Source organism: Ictidomys tridecemlineatus, chromosome 2 (genome assembly GCF_052094955.1).
Source record: "Ictidomys tridecemlineatus isolate mIctTri1 chromosome 2, mIctTri1.hap1, whole genome shotgun sequence".
NCBI classification, from domain to species: Eukaryota; Metazoa; Chordata; class Mammalia; order Rodentia; family Sciuridae; genus Ictidomys; species Ictidomys tridecemlineatus.
The window spans coordinates 137,332,905-137,360,291 of NC_135478.1; the positions used below are offsets into that span (position 1 = coordinate 137,332,905).

General features: G+C 37.1%; 1 protein-coding gene across 2 annotated transcripts in view; it reads left to right on the forward strand.

The window, feature by feature from the left end:
• Positions 1 to 7,296: 7,296 nt before the first annotated feature.
• Positions 7,297 to 27,387, forward strand: part of Vps41 (VPS41 subunit of HOPS complex) — a 157,379-nt gene continuing 137,288 nt past the window's right edge. For both annotated transcript variants that reach the window (XM_005319206.5, XM_013355978.4), the window contains exons 1-2: positions 7,297 to 7,364; positions 19,124 to 19,162. In XM_005319206.5, coding sequence (XP_005319263.1) covers positions 7,344 to 7,364; positions 19,124 to 19,162 — 60 coding nt within the window. In that variant the 5' untranslated portion in view covers positions 7,297 to 7,343. The remainder of the gene's footprint in view (positions 7,365 to 19,123; positions 19,163 to 27,387) is intronic.

Sequence of the window (27,387 nt, forward strand, 5' to 3'; positions counted from 1 at the left end):
AATAGACACCTTAAAGGCACACCCCCAGCAATTACCTCTTCCAGTCACACCCTACCTGCCTAGTTAATCCATTGAAGTGGATTAATGCACTGATTAGGTTAGGGATCTCATAACCCAATCATTTCCCCTCTGAAATTTCTTACAGTGTCTCTCACATGAGCTTTTGGGGGACATCTCATATCTAAACCATAACATTTGCCCCTGGCCCCCAAAAGCTCATGCCCATTTCACAAATGTAAAATACACCGACTCCATTTCCAAGAGTCTCCATAGTCTTAGTTCTAGGATTGTCCAAAAATCCAAGTCCAAAGTCTCCTCTGAGAGTTCAGGAAAACTCTCAGCATAAGCCCCAATGAAAATCAAAAGCAAGTTACAAATATCCAACATATAAAGGCACAGAGTAACGTTTCTCTTCCATAGGGAGAAATAGGGCCTAGAAAGAAGGGATGGGATCAAAGCAAGACCAAAATCTAGCTGGGCAAAGAAGCTCTGTAGCTCCATGTCTGGCATCTGAGGCACATGGCAACATAATTTTCTCCCCAAATGGCTTGTGTAGCTCCAACCCTATGACCTTGCTGGTTGCAGCCCACTGGGATTCTCTGCTTCCTGATTATCTTGACTTGAACTGCTTTCCTCCTCCCCATCCTTCTGCCTGATGTTCTGACTCACCTTAGGCCCAAAGCAATGGAAGTCAGCTGTCTGTGGACTCAGACCTTTGAAACCATGCATGTCAAATGAACTTTTCCTCCTCCAAAATTGTTCTTGTCAGGTCTTTTGGTCAGTGGTGAAAAGCTGACCAAAAGAGTTCCTTAAATAATGAATTAATGTGCTTGCTCTGTTAAATTTTAAACATTATTTGCATATAATCTACATATATCTTCCCGTAACACTTTAAATTATCTCTTGATTGCTTATGATGCTTAATATAGAATAAATGCTATGCAAATAGTTGCTATACTATATTGTCTAATGAAAAAACACAAGAAAAATTTCTCTACATATTCAGTATAGGTGCAATTTTTTTTTCTTTTTATAATATTCTGGATTTGAGATTGGTTAAAACTGAAGGTGCAGAATCCCATTTTTACCACATGGGAGCCTAATGAGCTTTGGGAGCTTTAGGTAATTCTGTGGGTCTGGCTTGATTTTTGTGTGCAACGTCATCCTACTGGTTCATTTTGAACTTTCTTTTTTTCTTCTGCTCTCCTTGGCATGCTCCCTATATTAAGGAACAAATCTTCCCTAGTAGTGGTCAAAGTCATTCCCTCCTTAAAGTTACAACTAAAATATTCTAAACCTGGTTTCTGGGTCAGAGTCTTGTAACTAAGTTTGCATTTTCCTATGCTAACAGTGTCATAAATGTTGGATAACTCTCTGGTTGTCACAATCCAGTCCTGCAAGTTTAATAAATGACTGGAGTACAGCATAAACACAATAAAATAAAATAAAATAAGCCCTGTAACTTTGAGTGCTTTGTTGTTTTGTAAATTAATGTTTGAGTTAAATCCAAACAATTAAACCAACATCATAGTGTTTTTACTTTATTTACTTGCTTTAATTGCAACAAAAATATTTTCACTGTTTTCACATCATATATAGATTCGACTGTATTGTGGATTGAACAGCTTCCTGGCTAAGAAACATGTATATACTATTTATATACTATTTATATAAAAAGTGACTATTAAGTTTTAATGAATTAATGTGCTTGCTCTGTTAAATTTTAAACATAATTAGAAACTACCATTGCTTTCACTTAGTGTGACAAAACTTTCTTCTTTTCTTTTTCAATTTTTCATGCTTTTATGTTTGAAGGATTCAAGATATATGAAAAAGAAAGGCTCTTCTTTGACAAACAAATCTTGAAGTAGAACTCTTGCTGAAAAATGGACCTTGTTTCACAAATGATATTTGCTTCCAAAGGCAGGATGTGTTTAAGCATTTTATTTCAAAATTCTGATTGAAAATGAAAGATCTTCTATGAAATAACACATTTTCTTGGCACAGCTAAACACCTGGATCCTGAGCAGATTGAATTTATGTTTTAAGTTAAAAAATTAGTTTTGTGCTTTTCTGTCAAAAATATGAAAGAAGTTCAGTAAGTGGATTTCACATCAGCAGTCTATGTCTGGGGAAAACTCAAACAGATGGTCTTTGAAATATTAGTTAGTGAGACATATAATAGGAATCCAAATGATGAATAAAATTTTTTTCTCAATTATTCAAAAATCATCACATTACAACATTTAATAGTTTTTTTTAAATGGCATCTCTTGATATTTACAAAGACCTTTCATGACAATTTCAAAGGTTTCAATAGCCAAGCTATTTTATTTTAGCATATTTTTTCTAAGGAAATATTCACAAACCAGACAATGGTATGTTAATTAGATATATTTGAAGAATACTACAAAAGAATGATCGCATAAATTATGATTTTTCATAGGATACATTTATATTATATACCATTAAAATAATGTCTTATTTTATAATGTTATTGGAAAATGATGTTGAAATGTGCATAACAGAAGAAAGCAGATGGCAACACTTAATGATGTGATTTTTTGTTTGGGAAAAATCCTTTAAACAGAGAAAGATGGGAAAGAAAGAAGGGAGGGGAGAAGAAAAAAAAACATGCAACAATGATGACTTAAATGGGGGCATTATTGATAACTTTTGAATTTCATTTTAAATATATAATATACAATTTGTATTTTTCTAATTGTATATCATTAACATGCCTTATTTTGGAATTAGGAAAAGTAATGTTTTTGTAATTAGGTCTGGTGGTGAATGCTTATAATCCCAGCAGCTCATGGGGAGGAGGCAGGAAGATTGCAGGTTCAAAGCCAGCCTCTGCAACTTAGGTTGTAAGCAACCTAGTAAGACCTTGTCTCAAAATAAAAAATAAAAATTGCTGGGATGTGGCTCAGTGCTTTTGCTCAGTTGGATCTTAATTGTTCCTTGTAGGCCCAGGTGTTAAAGGATTGGTCCCCAACAAGCACTAGTGAAAGGTGATAGAACCTTCCAGAGGGGTGGCCTAGTGTAAGGTTTTTGGGTCAGTTAGGGTTTACCCTTGAAGGGATAGGGGTACCTTGTCCCTTTCTTCTTCCTCTCTTTAGCTCTCTGGTGATGAGGTGAGGGGTTTGCTCTGCCACATACTTCTGCCATGGTCCACTGCTCTGCCACAGGCCCAAAAGCAATGGGGCCAACTGGTCATGGGCTAGGACCTAGAAGACTGTGTGTCAAAATAACCCTTTTCTATTCATAAATTGATTAGCCTAGGCATTTTTTTAATAGTGATGCAAGGCAAGTTTCCAACAAGCAGTGTCTTGAAGTGGCATTTAGAACACAAGAAGGTAACAGGTTTCAGTGGGTACAATTTTTGTAAAGCTAAGTTGAAAAATAAACTGAGGATTTCCAATATTGTTAAAGGTAACATTGTTATTGTTTTTGCTATTCTGGAGAGAAAGCTAATTAAAGAAAGGCTAAGACTGAAACTTATAGTCAGTAGAATAATATGGCATAATTTTGTTTGTTACTGGCTGTTAGGAAAGACCTATAGGCTAAAATGGTAACAATCTAAGAAGGAATGAAAGTTAAAGATTGGGGGAAATAAAAAGTCCTAACTAATTAAAAGGGAGACAAGGCTATTTATTTTTAGCCTTGTCTTTCCAGTTTCCCGAATTTAGAAATGTTATTTTTAATGAAAAATATTGAATCCATTCATATTATTTAAAAATGAGATAAGGTTATTATTATGAACAAAAGGCTCTAATTTTTTGAGTTAGTGTATTTTTCACTGCTGTGAACAAAGTATCTGACAACAACCACTTAGAGGAGGAAAGGCTTATTTTGACTCACAGTTTCAGGGAATTCAGTCCGTGGTCAACTTATTCCAAGGTGGAAACATTATGGTAGATGGGCATGGCTGTGCAGGACAGCAGGGAGTGGAAGGAGTAGAGAGAGAGGGAGAAGCCAAGGATAATATACAGTCCCTAAGGGTGTGCCCACATTGACCCACTTCCTTCAGCCACACCTACTTTTCTCCAGTTATCACCCTGTATGGTCCATTCAAATTAGCAATCTATCAAATGAATTAACCCATTGGTGAAGTTACAGCTCTCCTGATCTTTGCCCAAAAGCCCTCCTCTGAACCTTGCTGGACTGGGGATGATGTTTTTTAACACACAAGCCTTTGTGGGGACAGTCCAGATGTAAATCACAACAATTAGTAAACTATTCACATCTATACAGCAAACTATGAGACAGATTTTTAATTTTTTTAATTGTAGATAGACACACCACCTTTATCTTGTTTACTTATTTTTATGTGGTGCTGAGGCTCGAACCCAGTGCCTCACACATGCTAGGCAAGCACTCTACCCCTGAGCCACAACCCGAGCCCCTTGAGACATATATTTAAAGCCAGCAAACCACTCTACAAATATAAATCATTTGGTCTGGTTTCTGAAGTCTATTAACAATTTTAGGGTCTATAAACAGAATAAGAAGTTGAATCTTTGGGGCTGGGGTTGTGGTTCAGTGGTAGTGTGCTTGCCTAGCATGTGTGAGGCACTGGGTTTGATTCTCAGCACCACATATAAATAAATAAAATAAAGGTCCATCAACCACTATAAAATATTTTAAAAAAAGAAGTTGAATCTTTATCTCCATAGCTTGCAGCTGGGTGAGGGTAAACTGACAGTGTGCATGAAAGAAGTAGGTGATTTAATATGGAAACAAGGACTGTTAGGATGTACATTTTCCAAACTTTATTCTATATACTTATCACCTGGAAATATTATTAAAATTCGGATACTTGTTCAACAGATTTCTCAAAGTGCCCAGAATTATTCATTTCTAATAAGCTCTCTTGTGCTCTGTGAAGTGCACTTTGGGTTGCAGGAGGCTACAGGATATCCCGGATAAGGAAAACCTTATCCCGGATATCCCTTATTCACATGTGCATTTCATTTGCCTGCGGACCTAGCATGAACCTGCTAGTCTGTAGTTGGTAGGTTTCATCTTTACATACCTGGGACTCTTTTTACTTTTTTGGTCTGTTCCAAAGGAAACAACGAAAGACACAATGCTCATAATATCTTATTATAAACAAGATAGTACACTGATTGAGGGATAGACCCAGACTCTGGGTTGAATGAGTAGAGGAAAGTCTGCAGCAAACTTTGGCTGCCTCTTTAGTCATAAAAGGAAAGATCACTGAATATTCTTCATTCCAGAATGAAGACCAGGAGTACATGAACGGTCTCCAGCTTTGCTTGTTTGGGCTGCCACTGTGTGTTCTCCACCAGGTTTCCAAAGCACAAGCTGTGTTGCAAATGAAAGAGATGAGTCCTTTGGACAAGTCGTGGAGAAGACTCATCAAGGGAGTTCCAGTTGCCCAAAAGGAGACTAGAGCAAATTTAACAAAGACATCAGGAAGCAGCAACCTTGGCAAGAGGCTGATTCACAGGAGATCTCTTTTTGAAGATTTTCAACTGGCCCCCATCCCAAATTCTAACATCAACACAGGGCCAGGTTGCAGGGGCCTTGGAGAAAATACAGATCAGCTGGCCTCAGAGGCCAGGTGGGGGTTAGGAGCCCTGGCAGTTTAGAAGGAGACAGAAAGGTCAGGACCTGGTCAGACTCTGGAGTCCTCAAAACTTTAGGGACCACATACTGTTATGGGGCAAGAAAAACAAAATTGGGGGAGAATAAGAAAAAAAAATCTTGTTCTGGATTTCAGTGGCTATTTTCTCAGTATTTAATCATTCTTTCTCTAGAGGTGCTGCAGCCTGACTTCTTACCAAAATAAAATTGAGCAATAAAACAAAAGCACCCTGGAGGGAAAACAGTGGTAATAATCTTTTTTTACTTCCTTATCCCCATCACAGTTGTTTCACCAAAGCAGAGGAGATTGCCAATTTGAAGAAGCTGTAGTCCTAGAAGTTTCTGGGTGAGTCTAGCTCATAATGGAAAAGGGGGAAAATGACAGTTTGTGAATAAAGTCAGAAAAGTAGAATAGCCAGGCTTATTTGTACTTCCTGTGGAGAATGGACTGATGGATTCCACAGTATCTTTGGTTTATACAAAGGTCTTTCTGGGATTTGGAGTCCATTACGAGCAATGTTTGGTTCTGGACTATTTTACAACAGATGTGGGAAATTCTTGGATTGGGCAGGTTGATGTTTAGGGCATTGGGTGATTACCCATGGATATCTAAATGCTTTGGGAGCATCCACCTTCATTCCCTTGTGGCTGATTAGCAGATGGGAAGATTGACCCCAGTAAGTTCTGGAGGATGTTTGGGCCCTTGGGAGAAGACAAATGTTTGAAAGATGATATCATCCTGGCTCCTGAGCCATTGAGTAGTCATGAGTCAAACATGTGACAGGTAGAGATTTGGGGAAGTCAGAGTCAATGTGGCACAGGGAAAAAAGGATAATGAGGCATCCTCCACAAGCTGCTATTTGTGATGCCTTCTGCTAGTTATCAGTTTCTCAAGTTGGATGGAAAGTAGAAAATGTGTGTCTTTGGATATGATATTGCAGATTCTTGAGGATTAAGAAAGAGAGTTAATAATGTCCAAAAACACAAAGAGGAGAATCAGTTTTTCCACAAGATCAAAGTAATGCAATAGTTTTACAGATTTTACCAAGGACAAATTTATTTTCTTATCTTTAATATTTACCTATAAGTGGTACTCAACAAAAATTAAACAATAGTGATTAACTTTTTCCATTGTTCACGTGTCAGAAGATGTTTACTTAAAGTAGAAAACAGTAGGAACTAAATGTTTGTTGGAGTATACCTTGTTCTGACTTTCCTTTGCAAATATTACTTTATATTCACTTAAAATATTTAAAAACACTAGTGCAACAATTTTAGACTAATCATCATTTTATAATTACAGAGTATTTGACATCAGAAAAGGCCAAACTCTAACCCTAGTTCAGCCTTTTACTAGCTGTGGGACCACAGAGCTACAATGTTCTGCAAATGCAGTTAATGGTAGGGATTTCTAGAAGGATTAAATGAGATAATTCATGCAAAGCTCTAAATCCAGGGTCTGATATATATGAAGTGCTTAGGAAACACAATAATAACCTCGGAAACTAGAACTACAATAAAATAAATCATAGCATTAACAATGGTTCTGTTCAGACTCTCCAAAGCAGGACTCCGCAGAGGTTGCATAGTTGAGGCCAAACCAGTTTTCCAAGTTAGATAGGACGGCCAGGCGCCGGGCGGCTAGAACTACATTTCCCAGCAGGCCTCGAGGCCAGCGTCGGGGGTTTCCTCTCATTTCCGGATCGGTCATGTGACCGTACGGCGGCACCATGGCGGAAGCAGAAGAGCAGGTAAAGGCTGCTGGTGCTACTTCAGGGCTCTAGGGAGCGAGAGACAAGAGTGAGGTGGTAGAGGGCGCGGAGTTGGGCGTGTTGGTTTGCTGGAGGGTGAGGCGGACCCCTGGCAAGGCGAGGAAGGGCGGCGAAAGTTCCTTTCAGGGAGCAGAGTGAGGAGGTGGTCGCCTGTCCCTGGGAGGGTTCCTGGTGCGAGGTGAAGCGCGCGGACACACCCCCGCGTTTAGGAGGCGTTCTAGCCGTGGGCCTATTCTCTGGCCTGTACTTCGGAAAATTTTGACATAATGGCAGGCCAGGCAGCCTCAAGTGCCTGTGGGAGGCTTAAGAGATTTTTTTTTGAGGTCAGGTGACTGAAATTTAGATTGCTTTCTATTCGAAGAGCACAGTGAAAGGTAGGAGAGAGTAGATGATAAGTTTTGTGTGTACTGAGTTTAGGTACAGAGTTGAGGCATTGTTGCGGTGCAGCAGGGATTAAAGGTACCTTTCTGGGGCAAAAATGCTCAGGCTCCAAATCTAGATCCTGTTCTTACTAAGTGTGTGACTTTAGGCTATTTAACTTTCAAATATACGATGGAGATAATAATTGCACCCTCCTTAGAACGTGGATTTAGGTGGAATGCGTTATTTCACAAAGTTAAAGTGCTTAGAACTGTTGGGCTAGTGGGATTATTTGTTGCCAGCAGTGATAATCAGATGTTCAATCAACAGCTGGCAACATGGTACTGGAGTTTGGGGTATTTACTAATTTTGAGAATATGCATTGTTTTCATAAAGCAATAGTGGTGGGTACACATTAGGTTAAAAGACAAAATCAAAATGACAGAAAAGAAAGATGACTTAGGCTAGAATTGGGAGCAGTCACTTAAATTTCCATTTCCAGTGTCCTCATACTATTTTTCCTCACAAATTGACAGGGCCATCAATTGCTCTGATGCCTCTAAAAAGTAATGTAATGATGAGCTGTTTAGTACCATAAAATACATTGATATGGTTCACTAATTTTAACTGTTTACCTTATAATTGCATTTCATAATGAAAAATTCCTACATTTGATATATCCCAATAACTAAGAAATTTTACTAGGAAGAAGTATGACTTGGCTGGTCGTTGTGATAACAAGAGAATCTCTTACACTTAAACTTCCCTTTTCCATTCTGGGCAAGTCAGAAGAAAACACTTATTAAGAACATATCATTTCATGACTATCATTTTTTCTGTTTGATTAGTGGTGTGATTGTTTTTCACCTTGTTAATCTTCATTTCATGTTGAAATATCTTTGTTCCTTGGTTTGATATAAAAGCAAAAACAAGCAAACAGATTCTTAATTTCTTAGATACGTGTAAGAGAAGTGGAGAGAATTGCCCATAGTGTTTACCACTTTTGTGCAGAAGACAAGTTTGGTAATGCTATCTCATGTAAAAAAAAAAAAAAAAATATATATATATATATATATATATATATATATATATAGATAGATACATACACACACACACACACGAATGAATGCTTCACATTTGTACATTACTTTCAAGTTTAAAAAACCCCTTAACATGGCCTTTGGTCTTTCTGATATATGCTAGATCAAACACTTCCTATTTCAAGCCTCTAATGGCTTCCCATTTCATGCTGAGGAAAAGACAATGCCCTTCCCCAGTAGACTTGATGTCTTGCAGGTCCTTGTCCTAGCCACTCCTTGCCTTCTTTCTCTGATCTCATTTTTCTGTTTTTCCTTCCCTTCTATCACCTTGCACTAATCACATTGGCTTTCTTACTGTTCTTTCAACAAGCTAAGCATGTTCCTACCTCAGGGCCTTTGCTAATGCTCTTCCTTTAGGATTCCTGGTATTCACAGGACTTTCTTTTTCACTTCTTTGGGGCCTTGGTCTAAGTGTTCTTTTTGACTGAGACCTTCCTCAACATTCTTTGAAACCTCCTCCCTGCATTATTTTTCTTTGTAATACTCATCATCATTTGACATGCTGAGTTTTAAAATTTCTATTTACATTTTCTGTACATTTTTGTATACCTTCACTATTAGAATATAAGCTATCTGACAATGATTAGTTCATGACTATATGCCTGAACTAGACTATTATTTGATATTTAATAAATAATGTGCTAACTGATTAAACTTTACAGCTGAGCCAGTTGAAACTCAGTCAACTTGAGGAATTTTCTCAGATGAACTTTCTCATTATAATAAATCTTTTGTGATCTTTAGTCATCTATCTCAAAAGTTCATGATGTTTTACTAGAGCACCCTGCTGTTTAAAATATATGCAAGAATCAAAATCTTTTAATCTTTTTAAGAATCATATGAAGTAAAATTTGCCTTTATTATCTTAGGGATTTTGCTTCAAGTCGTCATTCCACCTTGGATGCTTTAATAGAGTAACCACTGAAGTGGGTATTTGCTCCTCAGTGGTGTCACTGTTTTTCCTAAAAAGACAGTAGTCTATTGTCAGTGACAGAAGCAAGTATTTACAGATTTTTCTAGTTTTTAAACATAGCTAGCAAATAATTGTACCTGTAGTGGCAATTCTTTACGGATTAAAAGTGGTTAGGATTTTTGCACTGCGCATGATGGGTGTATTTTGTATTTCATGGTAGAGAATCACTGAAATCTGATAGTAGGTCTTTTTTATACAATTTTTGGAAGACTAAAATGTACCAAAATGGAACAATTTAAATTTAATAATTGTTTTATTCTGACACCTTGAAGAACCTTTATGAAAATCCTGAATGTTTTTCCTCTCCCTGAATTCTTTAGGAATTAAATATGTATTAAGTGAATTATCATTGTAAGTTATAAAGGAGGGCAAAGGAAGGTATTTTTCTTGTTACTGTGCCCTATAAATGCAAACAGCTCTCCAAATGAGTAAGAAAACTGAACCTCTTGGCATTAACTTTCCTCAGTGTTTGCTGTATTCTTTGATTATTGTTCCCATCCTTAATTTTATGAATAACCAAAATAGTGGCATCTGTGCTGAGTGAGTTAAACAGTTCAGAGAGTCTAAAACTAAAATAACTTTTTGGGTATGAATGAACATATGTTTTTAAATCTTTGGGAAATTCTTGCTTTTGCTGATATAGTAAAGGTAGTTCGCAAAATAACCACGTTTATATTTTATAGTTCACAGAAAGAACTAATATGCTGCGCTCTGCCTGGAAATCTTCTAACCAGCAGTTTTGCTTGGCTCCAAAATGATTTATAGTTGGCCTTCATAATCACAGATGCCCACCAGAATTTGTCCATACCTCTTTTATGAATAACATTCTGCTTGAAGTCTGGTTGTTTGTGTATTTGTCTTATCTCTCCTACAGATTGCTGAGTCCTCAAGAACAGGAACAAGAGCTTACTCATGTCTGTATTTCCCATAGGGCTAGTATTTTCCAGATGCTGGGTGCTTAATAAAATGCTTAAATGAATTTACTAGGGGAAGATCCTTTTCCAATTGTCACATTGTAAATGAGGTTCAGTAGAATTTGTGTGAATATATTTTATCTTACTGAGACTTTGGAATGCTATTAATACAGATACATCCTTTACTCTTGCCAGGTACTATTTTTCATCTTTCCTACTCATCCAGCCTGGAGGCTGGTCCATTAAGGTATTTAAGCAATCAAACCATCTATTTCTTGACTAGATTAGAGAGTTTGTACTTTGAATACTCCTTCTGAATCTTAGAAAGTAGGAAAATTCTGTCTTAATTGTGGACTGTTTATGGGTTATCACATTTCCACGATCATGAATGCTCTCATGTTTGAGTTTTCTTGTCTGTAAGTTGGGAATGTTACTTTCTTAAGATTCTTGTGAATATGAAATGAGATAAAAGTATGTTAAGGTGGCTGGGTTGAAAAGGTTACTTTACAAATAGGGTAAAATTAATCATTCAAACATGGACTAGTCTCAATTTTTTTTTTCTTACAGTTTGGCCTAGATATATCTTTTAGAGGCAGCGTTACCAATAACTAAAGGAAAAGGAAAGCCTATACAAGAAGTTACAAAAGCACAAAATCAACAGATCTTTAAGGGTCCACTCTTTACTATTGTATAACTAAAGTTTAGTCACTATCATTTAACTAAACCTTAGCTGGATGTACTTATTGCCTAGTGTACTTTCCTGCTCATCTTCATCTGGGTTGGTTGGCTGGAGGCCTTGTCACCAGCTGAATATTAATGGTCTACCCAGCATCCTCCACATTACTGCCTTTCAGGAGGAATGCTTATCTAATCAGGGGCTTCTGTATCATGTAGCTCCCCATTCATGGCTGCTCATTCATAGAGGCCTTGGTTTGTTCTTGATGCCAGATCCTCTGGAGTGTTATTTTCTTAACAAATCCAGGCTCTTATTTTAGACCTACTGAATCAGAACCTGGAATCTGGGTATATTAGTGGGTATTAGCTAACTTCCCAGACTGATGATTTGATGCAAAGTCAGATTGGAGCCTGGGTCACCGAGCTTGACCCTTTCTCCATGCTGCAGCATATATTATTGGTTTTTATTTGCAGAATAAGATGGGTGTGCTAGGTGAGCCCAGTGGACTGAACCCGGATGTAATCTAAGTCTCCATTCTTTAGACAGCTCCCTAGTTACTCTTTCCTTCTTCTTACGTAAACAGCCCATTCTCTGGTTGCCCCACACTGGCTCTTTGAACTGTTGATATGAAGTATATATAACAAACTATTTCCTCCTTCCTGTGCATGTCAGACATTGGGATCTATAACAACCCTCTATCCTGTTAAGCCCAGGTGGGGCACAGTCTTTGTTGGAAAGGGATAGAAAGTGACAGTACCTTGTTGAGTGTCTCATGTCTATTATCTAGGTGCAGTCTGATTTTTTGGGGTCAGATCTCTGCTCTGTTTCTTTGTAGAGCACGTTAGTCCTTCTGCACATTTGGAGCTGGCCTTTCTTATTCTTCAGCCTCTTGTGTCTCTTTCAAATTCTCTTATATTCTTTCCTAACAAACAGTATGTGTACACCCTTAAAATTCTGGGAATCCCACAAATCCCCCAGGGGTGGAGGTTTCCTGGCTTCTCTGTCTCTTGGACTTCCTCTTAATCCCTCCTAACTCTTAGCTGTACTCTCTTCTCCCAGACCCCTGCTATTGGACTTGTGCTGATAGAAGATTAGTCTTGGGGTTGGTTGTAAGCTTTTCCTACAGGGGTCTTCTGAGAGCCTAGGGGGCTCTGCTTGGTTAACATTTTATTGGATGTGCTCTGTCATTGTTTGCTGCTACCTTTCTCCAGATTCCTTTGCGTAACTGTCCTGTGGCATGAGTTAGTAGTTTGAGTATCTGTGGAGAAAAGGCGCGTGGAGAAAAGGAGCCTTGGCTCCTGAGGGAACATACAGAGGAAGCAAGCATTCCTGTTTCAGATCACTGCTTGTCTCTTATTGTCATCAATGGCAAACATATGTTGAGCTGATATGTTGGGTAGCATAGTATGAGACAAAGATGCCAAAGCTTTATGAATTATCTACAGTGTATTTAAAATAATTGCTATTTGAACAAGTCAGTTAATATTAGGGGCTAGAAGAGGATATGAGAAGAAACAGTGTAGGAGGCCAGATCTGGACTTGTGGTTTGGGTTTATTGGATGCAGTTATGTGAAGGAGGAGAGACTTTGGTTGTGTTGTGAAAGAAAGTAAAGATTTAAAAATAGCCAGTAATTTTAAAACCTTAAACCTCATCTTAGCAACATGAAAATATATTACATAAAAAACAAGTTTTGATGTTGAAATAAGAGTGAGGGTCCTCGGCCTGACTGCCTGGCATTCCTGATATTCCCTCTGCTGGTTGCACTGAACTTTGAGAGGATACTGGGAATTAGAAAACTATTAGGATGAGTGCCAAGTTGGGCCAAGGGCTTTCTAAGTGGAGGATGGGCTGTAAGGAAAGCCTCAGCAAGGATCACAAATTCAGGGCAGAGAGGTGGTAATGACCAGAGTGGGGAGGATGGCAGTGGTCTGAGGTTTAAGTGCGTTCCATCTCAGGTATTACTACTGTTCAGCTTCAACTGAGGTTATGTGCAAATATGGATACTATGTAGACATAGTCTGATTTCCATGAAACCATAAATACAGATTTTTCTATGAAAGTCTTTAAAAAACATCACCAGTCCAAACAAAATACCTGTATTCCATATTCAGGTTTCATACAGTTTTGCCACTTCTCTCATTGAGATGTAAGCGTGTGATATCTCAGCAAGAGGTCACCTAGTGTGGCTGGTGAGTGTAGCTTTTTGGAGGGAGCGGGAAGTGAGGCTAAAAGTCTCTTGGGGGTCAGACTGTAAAAAGCTTTGACTACCTTGCTGGAGAATCTGAATTCATTCTTTAGACTGGGAAACTACTGAGGGTTCTTTGAGAAGGACAGTGACACGCTGATCTGTGCTTTGGGAAGATAATATAGATGGCAGGTAAAGTATATTAGAGGGGTCACAGGTCACAGTGCAGAGAATTAAGATCAAGTTCTTGATGATTCAGTTTCAAGGGTTGCTTTGCAAATGAAAGGTAAATTATTAAATTTAGCTTTCAGCCTGTTACTCAGAATTTGTTCCAGCTATACATTTATGTCACTGGGAGTCTTTTAGCACATTACTTTTGCTTCAGCCAAAATAGCACAGTTTTCTAAATTGTGGAAATTTATGTAGCACAAAAGTTGCCATTTTAACCATTTTTAAGTGTATGATTCAGTGGCATTAAGTGCATTTGTGTTTTTGTGCATCCATCACCACTTTCCTTCCCTAGAACTTTTCATCATTAGAAATTGAATGTGTACCCATTATACATTAACTCCCCATTACCCCTTCCTCGCACCCCTCTGCTTAACTTCTGTCTTATTTATATTTGCAGAGTCAGAGTTATATAATATTTGTTTTTTTGTGTGTGCCATATTCCACATAGAGAACAGAACAATTTTATAACATTTTCATGATTCATAGTTAAGATTCTTTGGAAGCTGAAACATATTTGAAAATCATGAACTCTTTCTAAATATATAACTTTTCTCAGGGTTCGGACTTGTTGCTTAGATCCCTTATTGGGGTACGTATTACGGCTTCTTGTTTACCTGTCTCTAAGGACATTAAAGAGAGAGGATTGGTGAATGAAAGTAGCAGAGAAATAACAGGCCAGGATAATTTCTGAAATCACTCATGCATTGCTTTGGTAGGATTGTGGATAAAAGTGTAATTTTTTTTTTTTGAGGCCACATCTATGGCTTGGAGGTTCATGCTAATGCTGAGTGTAGGTCTTAGTTTGCCATAGAGTAAACCTTGTCTATTGATGCCACTTGCCACTGGAAGCTCTCAGAGCCTGGTTTTCCCTGAAAATGCAGGTCTCCGAGAACTGCAAGCCTCGAAGTGTTAGACTCTGGTATTGCAGTCTTTCTGGTGTGTAGCAAGAGTGTAATTAGATTTTGAATCTCTGCGTTGACATTGCTGGTTGGGGATTTATGTTTTTTTATTTGATGAAGAATAGGAATTGACATTCACTCATTTACATTTTTTGCATATCTTAATTAATTCCAAATAAAAATTTCCTTGGGTTTAAAGAGAATTAAGTATCTTTTTAGCGTTCTAGATATGGGAAATGAGAATGTAGATGTAGGATGCTATGTTACAAAGGTGCAGATGGTTAAAACATTTAACATTATGAGAAATGCATAATAGGTGTTCAATAAAGAAGTCAGAATAGCAACTGCTTTTTAAAAATCTTACAGTGCTTTTTTTTTTTTTTAAGTAGCAGGAATTAAACGAGGTGCTTAACCACTGAGTCACGTTCCCGCCACTGCTCCCCCCTCCCTTTTTGTATTTTATTTAGAGTCTGGGTCTCACTGAGTTGTTTAGAGCCTTGCTAAGTTACTGAGGCTGGCTTTGAACTCATGATCCTTCTGCCTTTAAGGTGTACAACATGACATTAGAGATGCATATATAGTAAAATAGTTACTATAGTAAAACAAATTAATATGTTAATAATCTTACAGAGGGGGATTCCACCTCTTGGGTCCCCTTCTTCCTCCGGGAGAAGTCTTTTCTTCTGTCCTTTAATAAATTTCTAATCTCTACTCTTAAAAAAAAAATAATCTTACAGAGGTAATTCATTTTGTCCCCTGTAGCAAAAACAGCTATTAGCAAAAATCCTGAATACAATAATATACTGTTACTATCTGTAGTCCTCATGTTGTATATTAGAGCTTTAGACTTGTTCATCCTACATATCTGCTACTTTTTATCCTTTGATTTATAGCTGTCCTTCCCCTGGTAACCACTGTTTTATTCTCTGTCTCTGTATATTTGCCTTTTTTTCCCCTTTAAGATTCCACACATAAGTGCAATATTTTTCTATTTCAGGCTTATTTCAGTTAGCATAATGTCCTCCAGCTCTATCCATGCTTTAGCAAATGGCAGGATTTCTTCTTTCTTAAAGTCCTGAATAATATCCCCTCCCCTCCTTCCCTCCCTCCCCCACCCTCTCTCTCTTTTTCTGTATGTGTGTGTGTGTGTGTGTGTTGCATATTACAGTTTCTTTATCCATTCATCTATTGGCAGACACAGATTGTTTCTTATTTTGGTTAGTGTGGATCATGCTATAATGAACATGGGATTGCAGATATCTTTATGAGGCAATGGATTTCATTTCCTTGGGTGTTTAAGCAAGATGAAATGCTGGGTTATACAGTAATTCTATTTTTAATTATTATTATTTTTTGGTACTGGAGACTGACTGCAGGGGTACTTAACCACTGAGATATCTCTCCATCCTTTTTTTAAGTTACTTTTTTTTTATTTGTAGATGGATACAATTGCTTTGTTTTATTTATTTATTTTTATGTAGTGCTGAGGATAGAACCCAGTGCCTCACACATGCTAGGCACATTTTACCTCACACTTTACCATTGAGCCACAACCCAGCCCCACTATCCTTTAAAAAAATTATTTATTTATTCAAACTTGTTATATGTGACAGCAGAATGCATTTAAATTCTTAGTACACATATAGAGCACAATGTTTTATGTCTCTGGTTGTACACAAAGTAGAGTCACACCATTCGTGTCTTCATACATGTACTTAGGATAATGATGACAATCTCATTCCACCATCTTTCCTCCCCCATGCCCCTTCCCTTCCCTTTGCCATATCTAAAGTTCCTCCATTCCTCCCAAGTTCCCCCCACCCCCCTTTCCCATTATGGATCAGCATCCACATATCAGAGAAAACATTCAGCCTTTGTTTTTTTGGGATTGGCTTACTTCACTTAGCATGATATTCTCCAGCTCCATCAATTTACCTACGAATGCCATGATTTTATTCTCTTTTAATGCTGAGTAATATTCCATTCATTAATATCCATTCATTTGTTGAAGGGCATCTATATGGTTCCACAATTTAGCCCCCATTCCTCTGTATTTTTTATTGTAAGACAGGGTCTTGCTAAGTGTTGTAGGGCCTCACTAAATTGCTGAGGCTGGCTTTGAACTTCTGATACTCCTGCCTTAGCCTCTCAAGCTGCTGGGCATTACAAGTGTGTACACTGCACCCAGCTGTTTTTAATTTCTTAATAATCAAATTCTCTTTCTTAATGGAAGAGAATATTTAATAATTTCTTAATGACCAAATTCTCTTCCATAATGGAAATCTCTATTTCCACCATCAGTATTTTTTCTACATCCTTGTCGACACTGATTATCTTTTGTCTTTCTAATAATAGCTGTCCCTTCTGGATGGGAGGTGATATCTCATAGTGGTTTTGATTTGTATTTCTCTTATAATTAGTAATTTTGAGGACCTTTTCATACACCTGTTGGCTGTTTTTATCTCTTTGGAGAAATGTCTATAAAGGTCCTCTTTTTAACTGGATTATGTTTTTGTTTTTGTTTTGCTGTTGAGTTGTATAGTTCTTTATAAAAATATTTTTTTCCCAGTCCATAGGCTGCCTTTTTATTTTGTTGATTGTTTCCTTTTGCTGTGCAGAAGCTTTTTAGTTTGATGCAATCCCATTATTTTTAGTTTTGTAGCTTGAGCTTTTGGTATGATATCTAAGAAAGCATTGCCAAGGCCAACATCAGGGAGCTTTTCCCTGTGTTTTCTTCTGGGAGTTTAATGGATTTAGGTCTTGTTAATTTGAGTTGATTTTTGGGAGGAGTGTAAGATAAGGCTCCAATTTATCATTTTGCATGAGGAAGTCCAGTTTTTCTAGCACCATTATTGAAGAGACTGTCTTTTTCCTATTGTGTCTTCTTGGTGCCTTTGTGGAAAATTAGTTGACTGTGTGTGCTTGGATTTATTTCTGGGTTCTCTATTTTGTTAGAATAGTGACTATTAATATTAAAAATAGAATGTGCCCCAAAGAGAAGGACTAAGGTGACAAGAGGCCAAAAACCTGGAAGTGGATGGTTATTGCAGAGGATAAGAGGTAGAAATGTAATGTCATTATCTGGGGAACAGTCAAGTGGCAGAAGAGTTGGATTTTTCATGTGTCGTGGTGGTGCTAAGAACAAAAAGTTATTGTGTAGGATTGTAGCTCTAAATTAATAAGAACTTTTAAAGATTTTGATTAAATTAAACAGGCTGCATTGGGATTTAGAGGAGATTCCAATATTCATCATGGTTAACAAGATACCAGTAATACAATTCTTAATTTTATTATCTCATAATAGTAACATTTGTCCTATTTTACAGATGGTTTTCAAGTGCAGGGACTGTATTTTCTATAAAATTGTATTCCAGAGGTTGCCTGCCACCAACCAAGCTCTTGCTGATTTTTGATGTATGAAATAAAAATGTTTCTAAACATCAGATTTGTATTTATCCTGATGTCAAGCTTGAATTGAGTAATATATGCGCCTGACTTTAAAATGTTCTTTTTTTCTTGAAAAAATATTAGTTAGATGTGAAATGACCTTGCCTTTTTTTGTTGTTTTTTCTTTGTTTACTTCATGGATTGTTGTAAAATGCTTACATTCGGTGTCAGCATATTAGTTGTAACCTTTTATTGCTATTGATATCTATAAGTACGTTAAGTAAATCTTCATTTTGCTGACCTCTTTGAGGATGCATGGCATCAGCAGATTCTCTCTTTCAGTGGACAGGTGAGAGATTAGCAGGATCAAGTCAATTTTTCCCTTTTTGCTTTGTTTCCTTCAGAGCAGCAAGATTCATTGTCTAGCAAGGAGGAAACTGTGCTAAATGGCAGAATTTGTCTTAGAGTTAATGGTTTAAAGAGTGCATGTAAATTACACACTGTCTGCTAGGTACCACTGCAGGGGGATTCTTTTTTAAACACTGTTTTAGCATTTTGATTCAGCTAGGTTAATAGCATCATAATTAATAACACAAGAGATTTTCAGTGTAAGGAATTGGCTTGTAGATAATTTGAGATGAAGGTTTACTCTTCCCTTCCAAGATCAGTGAGGCACTTTTGCTGGATGGATTTCCATTGTTACCTAGGGAAAGTGTCTTCCAGGTCCTCTGGTGACAGATTCTAGGGTAATTAGTTTACCTGCTGACTGCTTGAGGGAGGTCAATGGAAGTGTGGACCACTAGAACCCTTAAGTAAACCATCTTTGGCCTGCCTAGGTGTGAAGTTGAGGGGGGCATAAGGGATAGGAGCATGTTGAGGGTCTGTTAAAGTGTGGTTGCAAATACCCTTCTAAAAAGAGATTAGAGATGGGGATATGAAGACTCCTTCCCCTGACAAATGCTTTTTATTCTTTTGTCATGTCTTCTGATCATTTCCCTCTCTATCTTTGTAGGAAACTGGGTCTCTTGAAGAATCTACCGATGAGTCTGAGGTAAGGTGATAATTCAAGGAGCCCTAGGATTTGTCACTACCATGTCCTACCCTTGTGCTTGTTCTGCTTTGCTCAGTGGGACATTTCCTGGTGCTGGGGGTAGGGGTGGTGAGGGCTATACAGTAGAGGCTGGGGGAGAAGCATGCCTGTTGTCTTCAAACTTCTAAATGGATTAGCTTAAGAAATAAACAGGGAAAGGAATAAAAAGTTTTTCTTTCATTGCAAAGCATGTGGACAAAGCACAGAAGCATGTGGACACTGGGAAAATTGATGTCAGGCTTTAAAAACTAATCTCAACACTGTGATGTCTTTTTAAAAAAATTATCCAGTATAGGTTTTGCAGTATTCTGTTTTTTTCTACTTTTTTTACATGGTGCTGGAGATTTAACCCAGGGCCTTGTACATGCTAGGTAAGCATTCTCCATGGAGCTACAGTCCTTGCTCTAATATTTATTTTTTACCTATTCTTTTGATGACTATGAGGTACTTATTGGTGTAATTCCTGAATCATTGAAATTATAGTTTATTTCTTAAAATAAAAAAGGAAACTATGAAGGAGTTATGTTAAAGGTTATATCTTGAGAATAAAGTCATTCTTTTTAAAAGTGAGAGTTTTTAAAAAATCCTTCCTTTTCAAAAATATGCATAAGAAGTAAGTTTAAGCATAATACAAATTAATTAGTGTATCAATTTTATAGGTGGACTAATATATTATTTTTAAATATAGTATTTTTTTTTTCCTTTCAATATTTCATTTAGTTCAGGGAAATGAAAAAGCATCTGTGTTGACCTGCTGGAAATTCACACTGACGTGACTATAACTGCAATTGTTTATTAAATTGGGATTTTTGTTGCATATTGTTTTTATATGAGTTTTGTTTGCATTTTCAGGGAAAATGTGGGCTTATGCTTAATTTCTAGAAAATGTTATATATATAATACCATTTTCTAGCTATAGTTCTTAACATTATGTAGGATTTCTGTTCCTGTGGGGCTGCAGATAAGGTATTTCTGAGTGTGCTTATAGTAGGGTATAGCATTATTAATTACTGAAAGTACTGAAAACTTTTCAGATTACCGTTTTTAGATTTGGAAATCTGTAACTAACAACTAACCTTGTGTTCTCAGAACCATTGGTATAGAATCATGCGGTATTTGGGATCTGTCCAGGAATTTGATTTCATAGGTGAGGAGAATGATGGCAGGAACCCAAATCTAAATCTTGCCACATGTTCTACAGATAGGAAATTAATCAACAAGAAAAAATAAGAGTACATGTAAGTCAGGCCTCTAGTATAATTAGGAAATAGGGAGTGTTACAGATTTTAATACAAGTGGGGGAATAAACCCCAGGAAACCAGCAGAGCCAGCTCTGGAGTTGTTGCTGGAGCTGAAAGTCAGGTGGAGATGGGGTAGAAGTGCAGAGTGCAGCTGAGCACCCAGTGGTGGCAGAATACAGATAAAAATCACCCTTAGTGGGCTGCGGATGTGGCTCAAGCGGTAACATGCTCGCCTGGCATGCATGGGGTGCTGGTTTCGATCCTCAGCACCACATAAAATAAAATAAAGATGTTGTGTCCACCTAAAACTGAAAAATAAAAAATATTAAAAATTCTCTCTCTCTCTCTCTCTCTCTCTCTCTCTCTCTCTCTCTCTCTCTCTCTGAGTGGGAAAATATCGCAAAACATTGGAGATCTGAGATGTGGTGTACGTGGAAATTTGAAGGAAAGGGCTTGAAAGTGCTTGGAACTAACTGCAGGATGGTGCTAATTCTGGGAGAGATGGAGGAGGTGTTCCTTAGAGGCTTGGTAGTTAAGGAAAAGGACAAAGCAGAGAGAATTAAGGGTGACTACAGATAGAGTCTCCTAAGATCAGAACTACCTACTCTACTCCCACAAAAAATGAAAGTTCCATTTATTTAAAAGAAACTCTTCATTGTATCTACGTAACTCAGAAAACTAGTAAACCACCTAGAAGCCTCATCCCCTTCTCAGGGGCATCTGTTGTTGCTGTCTAGGAACACACGAGACTTTGAAAATGAACTGAAATGGTAGGTAACATCCATATGAAGTTCTTATAGGAAGAAGGCAAAGTGAGAATACAGCTTTTTTATGTAGCATAAAGCAGTAATGTGTTCCCCTTTTATAAAACAGTTGAGTCTCATTAAACAGGCATTTCAAAATAATGATCATTGACCTTAAATCTGAAATTAAAAAACTCAGAATAGAAATGGACAAAAAAAACAAAACAAAACAAAAAAAAAAACTAGGAAGTTAAGAAATGAGAGTTGACCCAACTGTGGAAAGAAATGAAACCAAGTTCAGACTTTATACATTTAGTAAGTCTGTTTGTGGCTGAACTGTGGGAGAAATTATCTTAGGTTTCTTTACTTAGTTTAAACCACTTTCCACTTCCAGAGGTGATATTTTTAAGATACCAGTTAATCTGCCAAAGAATCCTCCTCTATTCCTTTCTCTCTCTCTCTCCTTTCCAACATGTTTTATTACTTTTAGGACAGGCATTTCCTCTATATACTTCTTTATTATTCAAGTACTTGGATAATTTTCAGTTCTGAGAGCAGTAATGTGTAGTGTTTTCAACCATGTGTTTTAACAATTTGTTTATCATTTTATGAACTGATGCATTTTATATAAACTGGGCTTTTATATTAGGAAGACCATTGTTTTAGATTTATCTAAAGTTCTCATTTTAATGTATGTCTGAGAAGTATTTTCTGTCCCAAATTGTCCATATGTTTTTCACTAATCTTGAAAACTCCAACCAAATGAAATGAAATTGCTAAGAGTAGTGTAATTAATGTAATGAAAATGTGTATATGTCTGCATATAAAAATTTAAGAATTTTAACTTGCACTTTGCAGTTAAAGGAGAAATTCAGAAGTGTATTATAAACATGATAGCTAAGCATGTCACTTAAGAGACTCCATAGTTAAGGGTCCTACATTTATCTTAATACTTTAATTAGTTGTGGCAAATTTTGTAGGATAACTAAACAAGTCCTCCTATCTAGGCTTTTTTGAATATTAGATGGTGTACTGTTTCTTCCATCTTGATATGAGCCAATTTCTTAGATAGTGTTTTGTTTTTGAACAGCATAACAGAGAAGCGTATTATCTTTAAAAGGATTTCTTTTCCATTTTGAAGCACTAAGATCTTTTCAATACTTAGGGATGATTGCTGTTAGTGGGACAAGGCAAGAGCAGAGAGGAATGGATGGATATTCAGGAATGGTTTTAGTTAGAATATTTAAGAATGAATATGCTGGGAACCTTGGAAGATGAGTCAGGGCAGGAGTCTTCAGGAAGGAGGAAAAGTATTTGCAGAGACAGTGTTGTGCCATTGTATGTATATTTGCCAACCATGAGGCACTCAGTGTGCCCGGAATGTAGGAGGAAGATGGAAATGAGACTGGTAGAATATAAGAAGGTAAGATTTGAAAGCTCCTAATGGATCAAATCTGGCAGTGTGGACTTGATTCTATGGATATCAGGGAGCTATCCAAAGGCTTGATTTTTGGGGAGAGATGAAGGCTGGTAACAGGTGACCTAGAAGGAGAGACCATGGCAGGAAGACCATTTGGGTGGTTCTCATGGAAGTCCCCGTAAGAGGTAGGAGTGTGCAGGGCCTGGGCAAAAAGGTAGCAGAAGACAAAGAGGAGCTGCCTTCAAGGAGCTACTTCTCAAGTTCAGTCAATAGGAAGTTTAGGATGGTGTGTGAAAGGTGAGCTAGATCGAAGAGTCAAGAAGATTCCAAATATCCAGCTCAGCTGTGTTGTAGGGAACTGAATCTAATATTAGGCAGTTAAAGGAAAAATATATTCTCAGCCCAAATTTTAAACTTAAAGACTGATTTCTCAACATGTAGATTATTCATCTTTAAAAGTGGTACTTTTTAATCCATTGGTATTTTTTTTATAATGGTTTTTTGCTCATGCTGAAACAAATTAGAAGCTCTCATATTACAAAAGGAAGTGAGCAAACTAATTTATGGAATTTTATTTTACTTTAAAAACCTATAAATCACTGCTTGTAGAGGCACTTTTTGAGCCCTATTTGGAGAAGAGATGATGTAGTGGAAGGGGTAATATGTTGGGAGTCTTTTCTGATAATGATGATCATTACAAAAATGATCATATATTTAGTGTAGAAAACAGTGCTTGGCCCTTTGGTAGATTCTAGGTTTATCAATCAGCCCTGTGAGTTGGCCTTGATGATTGCTTTTGTATTACAGATTGCTGTGGTTTGAATGTGCTCTCCAAAGTTCATGTGTTGGAAACTTAATCCCTTGTGTACAGTGTTGATAGGTAAGACCTTTAAGAGGTCCTTAACGTTGTAAGGGCTCTGCCCTCTTGAATGGATATGTCATTGCAGAGAGAGGATGTGTGGTAAAATTTTGTTCAGATCCTCTCTTGCTGTCTCTTGTTTGGGTGCTTGCCATGTGATGCCTTCTGTCATGTTATGGTGCATCAAGAAGGCCCACAGTAACATATATACCTAAATAAAATAAATTATAAAAAAAGAAGGCCCACAGCAGATGCAGCCCCTCTATCTTCGACTTCCCAGTGTCCAGAGCTGGGAGCCAAATAAACTTTGTGTACAAATTAGCAAGTCTGGTATTCTGTTAATAGCAGCACAAAACAGACCAAGATACAGATGAAGAAACAGACTTAGAGTGTTAACTTGCTGAAAGTCCCTGGCTGGTAAGTGGATTTGAATCTAGCAGTCTTAATCCAAAGCCCGGGCTCCTAATCTCTAGTTATAGGAGGCTTACTGACTTCACTGTGATTCTATAATTTTATTCCAGACTATCTGTGTACCTTCATAGACTTGGACAGGATTAAAACCCTGGAACTCCTGTCTATGTATAAAGTGAAGTATTGTGGAGCATTTACTGTGTGCCATGTGTTGTACTGGGTGCTTTACATAAATTGTCTTATTTAATATGAACCAAGATGCCATCAGATAGTATATTTGACAGGAGAAGCTCGTTATGCTAAAGTAATCATCAGTTCCAAAATTGTCGTGACGTAACAGATTTATTTCTGAGTAGAATCAGTAGTACAAAGCGAGAACATTGAAGCACCAATAATATGGAAATGTCATCGTTGCCTGAAGGATCTTTTCTATTTATGGAACATAGTGACCTGTATGATACATCAGTCATAGAGTCTGAAACTAAAGCATCGCTGCTTCATGGATATATGTATTTAAAAAAATCCTGATTACTTTGAATGACTTCTTGGCACATTATATATTTTAGAAGTATGTCCCATCTTAGAAGAATTTAGTGTGTTGTACAAACAACTTTGTTGTAGATGCATCAGATTGTTAGCCTAACCTTTCAAGATTATGCTTGACCAGCAAAGGGAAGGATGAAAAGGGGAAACAATATTAGGCTAAAGAGAGGAAGGCAAGGAGAGAGAAGAGTACCAGATGGACACTGAAGTGTTTGAGATCCACATTGTACCAGGTAAGGATTCCAGGGACCTTTTATGATTCTTGAATGCAACTGGATGGCTAAACTAAGGCTTATAATGTCTATGATAGGTTCCATTGAAGCAAAAATTCATGTACATACGTTGCATTACCCAGCCCCTGGGCAAAGGCTTGTAATAACAAAACAGTTAATTAGTACCACTCTATCTTTATAATTTTTGTTATCCTTATTAATAAACATGCCTCCTTAACAGATTTCTATTTAGATCTGGTTTAGTCCTTCCAAATACCACAGTTTGGAGGCCATGAATATGTTCAGTATATAAATTTTACTAAAACCAAATGGACTGACAGCTGAAGCTATTAAAATAAACCCGGGTGCTATTTCTGTTGAATGAAAAATTAAATTTAAAATAAAATGCAGCTTCTAGGTACATCAGCCACTAGGAGAATCCTTTATCAGTTTTGTTAAAATGAAAATCAGTCATTGTGAGAAATCAGGAGAGAGCTTTTTTAATCAGAAAGTGCATCACACAAAAATAATTTATTTATCTCACCTGGTGGGTAGAACATTATGAATCATTTATTGAAACTTAAATTGATTCTTTACATGTATTAATTTTAATAAACAAATTTATAGCAACTAAAATGGTAATGTACCCTATTATGAGATCGATTGCTGAGAAAAATGGAGCATGGGGTTATAATGTATAGCCTTCCAGATAGCTCTCAGATTAAAAACTTGCTCTTTTATTTAATGAGCTATTAATATTAACAAGTTCTGCTGCTTATTGCATCATTCAGGCATGGATAAACATTCCCTTTGAAGCATATATTATAAAAATTATCCATTTGGAAACTTAGTAGAAACTTTCTGGTTGTAAAATTTTTTGAATCTGTATTTCTATCATTTGTTAGAGATTGAAAGGTGAATGTTTCCCTCTGTGATAGACCTTTGAACAAAATTCATAATTTCACTGCCTGGGAGAAAAATTATTTTAGACAATATAAGATTGATCCTTTGATTTATTCAACAAATATTCTTAATACTAGGATACTGTGGTACATTAGTATTTGATAAGGAAAGTAGACAGTAAGCAAAAATATTTTACAGATAGATGAGGTGGTAATACATATTGTAGACTAAAAGAAATGACATTGATTAAGTGGTATTTGGAGTAGGTTGAGAAGTTACAGTTTTTTCTTCAGTGGTTAGGGCTTCTCTGATAAGATACAGTTGTGTCCTTATTTTGAAGGTGGTGAAACTGGAACTTTGAGAGGTCTTTTTTTCAAACAGGTCTGATTCAGATTGAGAATTGTTTGACTACAGACTGTGTCCTCAAAAGAATCATGCTTTAATTAGGAACCAGCAAATGAGAACTGTCTTTTACCTTTAGATTTGGCTTTAGGCATCTAACACAATAACCTACCAATTTTAGCCCCCCAATCCTCATGTCATTAGTAACAGGTATAATTATGAATTTCCAATGATATCTGTGTCTTACCTTTGGAACCTGTGAATATGGCATGTTCCAAGGCAGGGAGGAGGTAAGGTTGCTGTCAGGTAACTCTTAAGATAGATTGTCCTGCATTATCTGGGCAAGATAATCCTCAGGGTAACGGCGAGGATCTTTACAGTGAGGATCTTTACAGATGATAGAGGGAGACAGGAGAACAGTTCATATGATGTGGGAAGGACCTGGCCTGCCTTTGTTGGCTTTGAAGGTGGAGGGAGGGCCCATAGCCAAGGCCAAGGTGGGCAGGTGGCCTTCCAGAACCTGGAAAAGGTAAGAAATGGTTTCTCTTCTAAAGCTTCTGGAGAAGTATTACATAGCTGACATCCTGATGTTAGCCCCAGGCGGTCTTGTTAGACCAGCAACTACAGAATTGTAAGATAACAAATTTGTGTTTTTTCAAGCCACTAAGTTTGTGGTCAGTAATAGGAATCCAATGTAGTAAGTAATTTGATTGGCTCACCTTGTCCTCTTAGCACTTTCATTTGGCTTTATTTCTCAGAATTTGGGAAGTCAAATATATCAAAGCAAAGGAAAATAAGAGAAAATGATTGTAATGAAACTGGTAACCTTGTGGGGGAGCTATATTTATAAAAACATACATGTCTTTTCTGATGACTATTTATTGATGTTGTTTAAATGATGATCTCACTGACAATTAGTGCCTGATTCTGCACTGTAGATGTTTTAAGACATTCTCTGCAGGTTCAAGAAATCCTGTGACACATCTAAATAGCATGTAGGACTCTTTTCTTCCATGAGCTGTTTGGTTTTTAGTGCAAGTGGCTTTAAAGACAGATATTCCCAGACATCTGTGTCATCTCATTTCTTGCATTAAAATATGACTGTTTTCTTCAAAGACTTCAGTGGATTAAATAAATCTCTCAGAATAGTATCACAGAAAGACAGGAGTGAGGAAACTTTTGATAGAGCTTAAGGTTTTAGTCTGTGGTCATTTTTTCCTTCACCAGGGATTGGGCAGTTTTGAGGCATTTTGTCTAAGACTATTTTTAGTCTTTGCTAGAGTCCAGGATAGGCTCCAGGCTTAGTAAATAGACTAGTATAATAGTCTCTTTCCCCTTGTTTATAACAAGGTTCACACTTAGATATGTTTGAAAACTTTATTCACTTATTGATGCTAGGGATGGAAACCGGGGTTTTGTACATTCTAGGCAAGCACTTTATCTCTGAGCTATACTTGAGCTGAAAACATTCTTTTTAATGATGCAATAAAATCAAAGGCAACATGTCTTTAT